General features: G+C 34.8%; 2 protein-coding genes and 1 non-coding gene across 3 annotated transcripts; 1 reads left to right on the top strand and 2 right to left on the bottom strand.

The window, feature by feature from the left end:
* The first annotated feature begins 219 nt into the window (after positions 1-219).
* On the top strand, positions 220-1,918 carry LOC143604551 (uncharacterized). The gene is made up of 3 exons (XM_077080991.1): positions 220-735; positions 1,489-1,606; positions 1,680-1,918. The coding sequence occupies exons 1-3, from the start codon at positions 227-229 to the stop codon at positions 1,887-1,889; spliced, it is 837 nt and encodes a 278-aa protein (XP_076937106.1). The 5' UTR covers positions 220-226; the 3' UTR covers positions 1,890-1,918.
* A 1,301-nt stretch (positions 1,919-3,219) lies between these two features.
* Positions 3,220-4,085, bottom strand: LOC143604550 (putative germin-like protein 2-1). Its single transcript, XM_077080990.1, has 2 exons — positions 3,833-4,085; positions 3,220-3,755 (listed from the first exon to the last, which is right to left on the bottom strand). The coding sequence occupies exons 1-2, from the start codon at positions 3,942-3,944 to the stop codon at positions 3,220-3,222; spliced, it is 648 nt and encodes a 215-aa protein (XP_076937105.1). The 5' UTR covers positions 3,945-4,085.
* A 7,306-nt stretch (positions 4,086-11,391) lies between these two features.
* On the bottom strand, positions 11,392-11,479 carry TRNAY-GUA (transfer RNA tyrosine (anticodon GUA)). Its single transcript is given in 2 exon segments — positions 11,392-11,427; positions 11,443-11,479. It is a non-coding gene; the product is annotated as a tRNA-Tyr (tRNA).
* Positions 11,480-11,690: the final 211 nt, after the last annotated feature.

Below are 11,690 nucleotides of genomic sequence, written 5' to 3'. Positions count from 1 at the left end.
AAACTCTTATAAATTACTTAATATAAAAACATATAAACATGTAAATTTAGAAAATTTGATTCAATACGGTTTTTCGGGTTTCACTAGCGTTCAGTTTGTATCAAAAATAAGACCAGACCGTCGGTTTTTGTTTCGGAGTTTAAATTTTGGGGTTTCAAATAGGTAGTTTCGATTTATTTCACTCCACTTCTAAAACGAGCTCTCATCTATCTGCTGTTAAACCCTAATGTTTCGCCCGAATTCCAAAACCCTGTATCCGATCCGCAAACTCTTCCATGCCCGACACATTACCTCGCCTTCATCCCAATTCCAGCACCAACAAGAAAACCTCAAGAAAAATTTGAAGAAATTGGAAGCAGAATTGAGAAAAAATGAAACAAATTCAACTAAAAACACAACCGCATTGGAAACATGTTATACACAAGCAGTTGGGTTGTCCGAAACGGTCCAAATTCAAGGACCCAAACCGGGTTTAAAGAAATTATCGAATTTGTTTTCGAGTGGCAGTCAAAAACCGGAATCAAGAACAGAGTGTAAGAAAGAAGATGTGGTGATGGAGTTGTCAGCAGATATGGGTTTGTTTGCTAATTATTTGCATACAAAAGGGTATTTTGGGAAGGCGAATTTTTTACCGGATAATAAGTTTGATGTTTCTTGTTTTGTGAACGAATATGGTCGGGATTTTTTGAAGTTTGCGGCCGAAGAGTTTGCGAAAGATCATCGAGAAATCTACAAGTGAGTATGATTTTTTCCGTCGTACACTTGTTTTTAGGATTTTATGTGTGGAATTTAACCTGAATCCTAGCCTAAGTTTCTGTTATTGAATACGAGTTTAGTTTTTGAAAAGCGTGAGACGCTCTGAGTAATGGGCATGAGTATTTGAACAAACTAGACCATCGAGTGAATGAACCTGATCATAGATGATACCAATATCTAATATTTTAGTGTTTAAAAGTTAACAAATTAAAATAATATTATCTGTCAATAAATATAGTTTTAGTATTTAAAAAAAAACCGACTTGTCTTGCGTAAGTGATGCTCGCGCATCACACATTGGTTTTTGGGATTAAAACCAAGCATGAGACTCTTTTTGATTAGCAAGGGTCTTAGTAAGAGTTACAGTAGGATTTGTTTTGTGTAGGAATTGAAGTTGGAGTGTATGCTTTTTATGGCCGAGACATCATGTTTTGAAAAGCAGGCAAGAAGTTGCTGAAACAGAAACAGAGTTGATGATAAACGTATCATCACTCATAGATTCTTAAGTTTACTCATAGTCTTGGGTTTTTTTTTTAATTTTCATTCTTGTATGCAAAGTTATCACTGAAAAACGCACATCCAAATACACCCTCTTTGTTCTATGTTTCCACTTCCAGTTTCTATGAAAGGTATTAAAATGGAAAGACGTACATATGAGACCCGTAATAGTATTTATATATTTCTACTATACTTATATGTGTTACGCCTCATAACCTTTCTCAAAATGTTTAGGTGGCTACCCACTGGTGATTTGAAAAAGGTGGCTCAGTTTGGATGCCCTTCCCTTAGGCGAAAAACTGTGTTTTCAGCCAAGGCCATGCGTTTTTTCTTTGGAATCCGTGAAGAAACCGTATGCGACACCTATCTTTTATATGTATAACAATAACTGATAAGAGTATTGATTTAATTCAGTTGATTTTCAGGTATGCAACAAGTGCACCCTAAAAGAATCATGCAAGTTCGTAAACCAGAGTGTATGGAAGAAGGGGGCAAAGAATATGGACTTGGCTGTTGTGATGAGGGTTATCATATTGTATGGTTTGCCTACGCGGTTTGAAGTGCCTGATGATGTAAGGAACGCGGTTCATCGATTGTTGAGGGAAGTTGTTAGGCTAAGTGACATAGAATCTTAAAACCATCATAAATAATTGTGTTTAGGTATCATTTAGAGGACATTTGAACTTGTATAACTAACCGCCTTATATGCCAGTAGACTTATCTGCGATTTCCTTAGATGAGCAAACTGTAAAAGGCATGTCTAAAACAGGGATGTGTAAAGTCTGGTTTTGATAAAATAATTAGTTTGCATTAGAATGATTAAATTCTTACAGATGATTATGACTATAATGTGTATATACATGACTAGATATTTCAAATATGAAAAGGGTATAAAGACGGACAGTAAGCAGGGTTAAATGGTCAGCGCAATTTACATGGTTGGATACATATTTCAAACGAAACAGATTAAACCATTAAAATTGTCAAACAGTTAAAAGAGAATCATGAACCAAACTGTTCTGATCTCAAACAATGATAATGGCACATGGTAAGGTAATTGTTGGAAAAGATTAAAGGGTATATGTTTATAGATTAACAGTCTACTCTTTACTATGTGCCAACCGTCTTTGCCACCACCTGTGTCCGAACCTGAGACACCATGTTAAAAACAAAGAGGTAGCTCACAGTGGTGCGGGTAACCATCCTTGTAAACTACTCTTAAGTGTTTTGTCTCTTTTCCTTACGTGGGTGGGACAAGTTCCCGCTCCTTCCATTTATTTTCATCTAATTTCCGCAGGCTTAATATATTTAAACACACAACTTTGACAACGATATCTCATTCATCTTATATGTGTTTTGAACACAGCTTGGTTTGTTGTATAGCTATCACGTCATAGAACACAACTCATAATCTATGTTCATATTAACCCAATTATTGCGTATAAATATTTCTATCCAAGTTTGGTGAAAAATACACATTTACACTTGGTTCAAAAACTCATTTCTTTTACCATTTCCAACATGGTCAAACAAAAAAACATAGTCATGATCAAAATACAAGGAAATAAAAAAAAATGACAGTTGTGGAGGCTGCTGCAACAGCGCAGTAGCGACGGACTCAGACATCATTGCAGCATGGTTGTTGACGATATCTTTAGCGTTTCGAAGAAGTTTAATTTTACGGTTATTAAGCTCCTATGATCTCTATAGTATCTATTGTTTTTTTTTTTCTCTCCTATACTTTATACACATATTCTTTTTGTTTTCTTTTAAATTAAGCCCGATTAATGCTGATGAATTTAGTTTAGGGCTTTAGCCATGCCTTTTTTATTATATATCAAAACAATTGGTCGGGTCAAACAAAGAAATTATTGTCACAATAAAAACATTAGTCTTTTATTCATTCTTAAATATAACAGCATACTTATGATATCACATGCTGTATTGCTGTGATCACATAATGGTTCAGAATTTTGATTGAATTTCTTCAATCACATTGACATCAACTCGAAAGGCCTTTGCAAGAATCTTCGGATCGATATCAGGGTTTGATCCAAACACAGCATTTGCAATAGTAATCACACCCGGGTTTTGACTACTCAAGCCCGCAAGAGCAAGAGCACACTCATTTCCTATATTTTTCTGGAAGTGAATTAGACCTTGTGGAAAGACGAACACATCACCCTTCACCAGTATCTTCGTGATGAGGCGGTTCTCAGGGTTAGATGTGACAAAACCGACCAAAAGACAGCCTTCAATAACAGTCAAGACTTCACTGGCTCGAGGGTGCGTGTGTGGAGGGTTAATACCCCATGGAGCAAAGTCGATACGAGCCAACGAAATACCAAGAGTGTTGAGTCCTGGTAACTGTGCTACGGTCACTGCAGTCACGTTAGACCCCAGGGCATTCGATGTATCTCCCACTATATTAAGCCCTCTAAAGAGAAAATCATCGGCTTGCACAAGGTTTGGATCTTTGCAAACCACACCATTCACGAATACTGCAATCACATAAACAAACATATTTATATGGACACCCATATCATATATTAAACCATAATCTTTGACAGTCATTTACCTGGGCTATTTAGATCAGCCACACAGAAGTCCTGAAGAGGACTCGGGTCAGAAGCAAAAGCAATCAAACATGTTGCCAGCAAGAGACTGAATATCAGAAAACGAGACATCATTATGCGAAATATATATGCTTTTTTGCTCAAGAAATCTTTGAACAAAGAATGTAACTTGGTAAGGTTTTTATAGTGAAAACTAGCGTAGGATTAACGTAAAGCAACATGCCATGAATTAATGTAAGTAAGTGTGAAAATGTAAAAATAAGTATGAAGACGTGTTAAAATATGTATACATAATAAAATGGACACTAAACGTTTCTCTAGTTTGCAATATTTTCAAACTTGTTGTCATTAACGTAAAAGTGTGTTGCTCTGCATATCATTGAACAATTTAAGTTCTATAATTAGAGTGTTAATGCAGATTGAACTTGTTAAATTTGGTATGCCTATATAACTGAGTGCTTTAGGTATACACATAATATATAATTAAACTGAGTTCTTCAATCTTGCTTTCTTACTCAACTTGCTTTCTTACTCAAAAGACAAGTTAATTTGGTAATCGTTGGCACTACTTTTGTTCTAGTTGTTCTACTCTTAGAAACAAAGATGTTTGCATCCAAATCTGTATAATTAAGTGAAATTACTTAACCACACTCTTCTTTTCTTTTGTTCTATTTGTATTTATGTTGCTTTATCATCAACTCTTTTAACTAGCATTACACGGCTAAATATATGAAGTATTTATAAGCCAAATTGTGTGTACGTGATGACAAATAAGCATACATGTGACTAATTTAATATTGTTACGATAGCTAAAAGCAAACGATATCTTGGTGTAAAACTTTGTGACACTTTTTTGTGGCGAATAGAAAAGTATTAGGACTGTTTGTGTCATTTTTATATTATTGGAAGTTGAAGGACTACTTTTGTAATAGTTGTATTCTTAGGGACCTGTTAGTTTCATAACTAGTTCGTTAGGTGACGTTGTAACTTGTAATTGACTAACTGTACAATAACGTCCTATCATAATAACAAGTTAACTATTGATATGCGAAATAGTATTCAAAGGGCCTAGAGTGTTACCCTCTTCAAACTACTTGGGGTATACATGTGAAATTTGAAAGACCACATAACTTTGTAAATTTTTATGGAGTTAATGGCTATTTTCGTTCCTGTGGTTTGCAATGTTCGCCACTTCAGTCCAAAGTTTGATTTTTTGTTAATTTAGTCCTAGTAGTTTTCATTTTTAGCCCATTATATCCCCCGTTTAACGGCATCCAAGTATGCCGCTAGTTCTTTATCACCTGAGGGCTAGAAATGTCTTTTTAGACATTACCTCAGGGTCATAATAGTCTTTTTAGATATTACAATTAACTCTTATATTAACTGAATAACAAGAACAAAGATACGATACGAAGATATAACCAGCGATTAAATGAAGAACAAGTGAAGAAGAACCAGCGATTAAGTGTGATTAACTGAAGAACAACATGGAAATGTGGGATACCAGAGCTCCTGTTGTTGATTTCGATCCAAACATTGTATACGGTATGTATTAACCCCTTAACCCTAACCCTAACTATTATCTATTAATCAAAGAAACCATTGAATTCCAGACCATTTTACAATTCAATTCCACCATGGGGGAGAGTTTGAGAAATCTCCAGAAACTACATACAATGGGGTATGGTTACTTTTGTTGATAGAGTGAATGCTGATATGTTTTCAGTGATTATTGTGAATGATATGGTACAACAATTAGGTTACAACGAAGAGGAAGTTCTTAAAGACTAGAAATTTTATTTTAGGATTCCCAAAGAGGACTTAGATTCAGGTTTAAGACCCTTGTCCAATGCTACTGATGCTCTTAGCCTCATAGGATATATTAGTGTGCACAAGGTAATTGAGGTGTATGTGGAACATTCGCACATTGTATCAAAGGTAAAAGAGGCTTCAATGGTAAGTTGTTTTAATGTGGAAAGAGATGATGAATCAGAATCTGATGAACCTATAGAGGATGATGCAGTTGAATTAGATGACAAAGATTTACACAATGTTCGGGTGCCTGAATCTGATGAAGATGTAGAGGGGTTTGATAGTGATTGTGAGGCAGAAGGTTCTAATTATGATTCAGACTTCCTATTTAATGAAAACAGTATGGATAACCCAAATCAGGATATGGAATTATTTAGAGCAGCTGTGGATGATATATCTGATGAAGGTGAAGATGTTGAAGATAAAGGAGATGAATTAGATGATTTAGATCTACATGGTATTGATAGTCTTAGTGATCTCGATAATGACACTATATTGCAAAGAGCTATTAGGATGAACAAGAAAAAAAAGAGAAAATCACATTTAAAAGAAACTGATGAAGTATATTATCCTTTTTACTTGGGTCAAACTTTTGGTGGTAAAGATGAGATAAAGCAAATAGTGAAGACTCATGCAATTCATTCAAGGAGACAACTTCATGTTGTGAAGAATGACAAGATTAGGTATCGTGTAGTGTGTTTGGGGAGAAACTTAAATATGGGTAGTTGTGAAAATAATGATAACAAGAAAAATAAGGTAGAAGAGAATCCCATGCCAAGGAGAAAAAGAAAATGTAAAAAAAGTTGTGGGGCCTAAGTGGGTAGTTCCAGCCATAAATCCAAACCTAAAAGGAATAAGATTCCTCCTCCCACTTGCCCATGGGTCCTACATGTGTCTTTTGATGGGTTAAAAGAACATGGTGTGTGACAACATTAGATACTGAGCATCAATGTTTACAAACTAGAACTGTTGGTTTATGCACGGTTGGGTGGTTGGCAAAGGAACTGGAGGAAGATCTTGGAGACAACCCAAATGAAAGTATGATGAAATTTCAAAAACAATATTCAAAGGAAGTTTCAAGTTCAAGTCACCCCGAACCAGATTTACAAGGCTAAAAGAGTTGCTAAAAAGAATGTTGTGCATGATTTTAGTGATCAGTATGCTATTCTTAGAGAATATTGTCAAGAGGTGGTTAGATGCAATCCATGTATGTATGTTTAATTTTTGCTAAAACTATTTACTTATGTTTCTTAAAACTGTTTACTTATGCTAGGTACAACTATCAAGATTGATGTTGAAAGAGATTGTAATCCTAGCAGCCCAACTAGACAGTTTAAGAGGATTTATGTATGTTTAGCTCCATTGAGAGAAGGTCTTAAATTATGTGGAAGAGAAATATTGGGGCTAGATGGTTGTTTCATGAAGGGGATATACCCAGGCCATATCTTAATTGTTGTTGGAGTTGAGAGCAACAATGGTATTTACCCAGTTGCATATGCAATAGTTGAATCAGAAAATAGCAGTACATGGACATGGTTTTTGGAGATTTTAGCTGATGACCTGGATTTGACATCTAACTCTAATTTCACTTTTATGAGTGACAGGCAGAAGGTAATTATTTAACACTTGATTATGTTTTATATCAAATTACTTACAAATATTGTTGTTTTAAAATTAAGGCTTAATACCTGCAATACAAAACGTTTTCCTAAATGTTGAACATAGATATTGTGCGAGACATATTGAGGAAAATATGAAACAAAAGTAGAAGGGTCAAGCTGCAAAGAATCTTTTATGGAAGTGTGCATATGCAACAACTCCTCAAACATTTAACAAAGCAATGAAGCAGGTGTTTACAGAAAATAAGGAGCTATATGATTGGTTGAAGAAAATTCTACCAAGGCATTGGTCACTATCACATTTTACTGGTATTTTTTATGTTGTTAATTACATTCTTGTTAATTACATCCTTATCAATTAAATTACTTATGCTTATTACTATAGGTAGGGCACTTAGTGATTTACAATTAAACAACATGTGTGAGGTGTTCAATAGGCAGTTAACACATGGAAGGGACCTGCCTAGAGTACATTAGGGAATACATAATGAAAAGAATTGTGAAAGTGCATATGAAAATAGCAAAATGTAAAGGGCCATTAACACCCAATGTTACAGTTTCATTTAAAAAATCAAGAAGGGTGCCACTAAGTGTAATGTCATTTGGAATGGGGCTACAAAGTATCAAGTTAGTGGTCCAAATCAAGAGCAATATGTTGTGACAGTTGACCAAAAGTCTTGCACATGCAGAATGTGGGACTTGATTGGGATTCCATGCAAGCATGCAGTGGCATGTATTTTTGATATGGGTGAACATGGATTGGATGATGGTGTGCCAGAGAAATGTGTTGACAAATTGTATTGGTTAGAGACATGGAAGAATGTTTATGCACACACCATAGATCCAATCAATGGCCAAGAAGAATGGGCACCATCCCCTTGGCCCACTACATTGACTGCTCCTAAGTACCATGTGCAGTTGATAGACCAAAAAATAATAGAAAGAAATCTGTTGTGGAAATTAAAGAACTGAGTCAAAAGGTTGCCAAGGAAGGGTCGTACAGTTACATGTAATATTTGCAAGCAACCAGGACACAACAAGAGATCTTGCAAGAAGAGGAAAAGAAGAGAAACAAGAGAAGCAGGAGGTTCAGGAACACAAGTTGATGCAACTGATGCAACAGGAGGTTCAGAGGTTTAATGTGTGTTATTAGGATGTTAAACTATTTGAACTTGTGATCTTTTGGTACTATGTTTATTTATGTTGGGGTCTTTTTACTTTGGATGTAAAAGTTGTAATCTTTTGATTCATTTTAGTTTATGTTTCTCCTGGTTATGGTTAATTGACAAGGGCATTTTGGTATATTGTTATGGTTAATTGACAAAGGGCATTTTTGTATTTGGCCTATTTTGACCTTACAAAATTCAACTACAATGGCTAGTGGTATATTGTTAATCTGCATAGTTGATTATAGTTAAAGGGCATTTTGGTAATGTGTATTGGTAAAGGGCATAAATATGTTTTTGATCTGTATTGTTAATCTGTATTGGTAAAGGGTATTTTGGTAATCTGCATAGTTAAAATATGTGTTTGATCTGTTTGTTTATCTTTTTTGGTCTATATGTAAAGAGAATGTTTGATCTATATTCACAAATCTGCAAATTAACTTATCCGAATAAGCAGTTTAATAAAGGGCATTTTGGTAATCTGCATAATTTTGGAACTCTGCATTCTGATATGTTTTGGTCTATATGTGAAGGGAATTTCATATGTTTTTGTATTTGGTCTATTTTGACCTTACAAATACATATGAAATAATCTGTATTGATAACAACTTAACAATATGTGTTTGATTTGTTTGTTTATATTTAATCTGTTTAACAAGATGGTAACAACTTAACAAACAAAAACAATATAATCTGTTAATCTATTAATATACAACTGCAATGGCTAGGTATATTAACCTTCCAAAAGTCAACTGCAATGGCTAGTGGTATAATCTGTTAATCTGCATATTTGATTATAATCTGTATTCGTAAAAGACATTTTGGTAATATGCATAGTTAAAATATGTGTTTGATCTGTTTGTTTATAATCTGCATACTGATATGTGAAGGGAATTTATATGTTTTTGTTTTTGGTTAATTTTGACTTGACAAAAGTCAACTGCAGTGGTACCATGACCATACAACAACTGAGTTTTCAAACATTTTACACAAAACCAACCAATTGACTTGTCAAACATTTTACACAACACTTGACCAAACATTGAGTTGTTAATTAACCATATGTTCAAACAAAGACCATACATTTTCATATCATAGAATTAGTACTACAAAAGACAACACAGTGGTACCATGACCATACAACAAAGAGATCTTAGCTAGACAACTTCAATATTTAGTGGAAACATACATAAAGGAAAAAACAACCAAAACAAAAGTCAATGCAAACTTCATTCTTTTGGGCTTCAATTCCATTTTAGCACATGTTTGACATATTGGAGGATCCACCCAAACAACCAAGCCAAACTCCTTGGTTGTAATTAGGACAAAAATTAGGGCAAAATAACCCAATTTCAAAACAATACAATTGTATAACTTACCTGTTTGCTGCAGCAATAGAACCGTCTTCCTGGGTTACTCTCTGTATATGAGGTACGAATCACAGTAGGCCAACCACATGAGCAAAAAACCATGGTTAATGATCTAGGGTTTTGAACAATGTGGTCGATGAACAATTTGGTTGATGATCTAGGGCTTCGTTCTGCTTTTGGTATTATAGAGAAAAGAAAATTGATTTAAATTAAGCATAATCTAAAACTAAAATAGAAAAAGACAAGAATACCCTTAAACTAACGACATACTTGGATGTTGTTAGATAGGGGGGATATAATGGGCTAGAAATGAAAACTACTAGGACTAAATTGACAAAAATTCAAACTTTGAAATGAAGCTTTCGCAAACCACAGGGACGAAAATAGCCATTAATTCATTTTTATGCATGGATTTCAAAGATATAATATATAGTATAATTAGTATCTATGTGTAAAGATATAATAAGTCTAGTACACATAGTCAGGTTCGTTTTTCTAAGTTGTAGTAATCTAACTGGCCCAAACAACTCATTTGGGCCAATAACGAGTTAAGACTAGTTGGGCTTTATTCCATTGGGCCTCAACAACATACCTAGGCTAGGAATTTAGCAACGGCCAGTTAATGTATTGTTACAAGTTTCCACAATAAACACGTAGACATGCTTGCACATATAAACACCTTGGTACACATGTACTATTATGAAAGCAATTAATCATATGTAAACTATACATGTGTCATCATTAGTTGGTTTAAAATGTTAAAACTTGGTTGGATTTTGGGGGTGTTATGGAAATAAAGGCCCTTAAGGTGTAGCATGGCTAGTTGTTGGGAAAACACAGTGAAAACTGATAGGCCTAAAGGTTGCATCCAGTAATTGCATTGAGGATATGGAGTAAAGAGTTGTGGAGAGTATATACTTTTGATTGGGTAAATAGTTGGATCAAGGGATATTCAAGGATATATTCCCATCACAATTTTCCCTTGAACCTGATAACGCTTGCAAAGTAACAGACAGTATAAAAATGGGATATCTCTACTAGTGTTGGACTTGGAACAGAGTGAAAAAGGATAGGAAAATGTTAAAAGATTTACAAAAATGCGTCAACAACATAACCATAAAGTGTGGCAAGGATATGTGGGTGGGGTTGCAACTTGCAAGATGATTGAAGAAGGATCGTTTGAACAGGAATGTTACTTCCGGTAGTGGATTATTTGGTGCAATGTGCGTTTTCGATCAAGGGAGTCGATGATGTGCATGTCAATGGTGCGTTTGCGATCGGTGGTGATGGATATGTGAATCGCCCGTGGAGTATATATAGTGCTTTTAACTATCGGGAAACTCAAGGGAGAAATGTAATTGAGGGAAATGAAAATGAGTGTGCACATATTAATATTTTTATAAAATTTGGTTGGCAAAAACATCAGGAATCCATTGGGCATCATACGATTAAATCATCACACTTCTTAGTAAGCTAACTTCAATGTCAATGTGGCTACTAATTTTATAACAAATAAACTTAATTTTTTATATCGTTAGCTTTTTAAAATTGTTCCATCATTCACATGTTTTCCTTAAGCAAAAAAAAGGAAGGATCCGACTTGCCGGATTCGAACCAGCGACCTAAGCATTACCATGGTACACCACTACAGTCCTCCGCTCTACCAACTGAGCTAAGGTCGGAAGTTGTTTTGGGTTCGCTTTCCTTGATAAAGAAAGTATTAAATTCTCAAATAAACAGCAATTTTTGAAGTTCAATCACGAACAAGCCGTTAGTTAAAAGAGATTATGTTGAGGGACTATAATCATTTTACTAACTGTTGCTACCAATACAACTTGATCACACAGGCACACTCGATGTCTCGATTCCTTTTAGCAGAGGTTTTAGTTTTGA

The sequence above is a fragment of the Bidens hawaiensis genome, unplaced genomic scaffold (assembly GCF_021521415.1).
Source record: "Bidens hawaiensis isolate Kalapana, Puna unplaced genomic scaffold, B.hawaiensis_p1.1 tig00065736_1, whole genome shotgun sequence".
In the NCBI taxonomy this organism is placed as follows: Eukaryota; Viridiplantae; Streptophyta; class Magnoliopsida; order Asterales; family Asteraceae; genus Bidens; species Bidens hawaiensis.
This window is presented reverse-complemented; position numbering and strand designations above follow the sequence as displayed.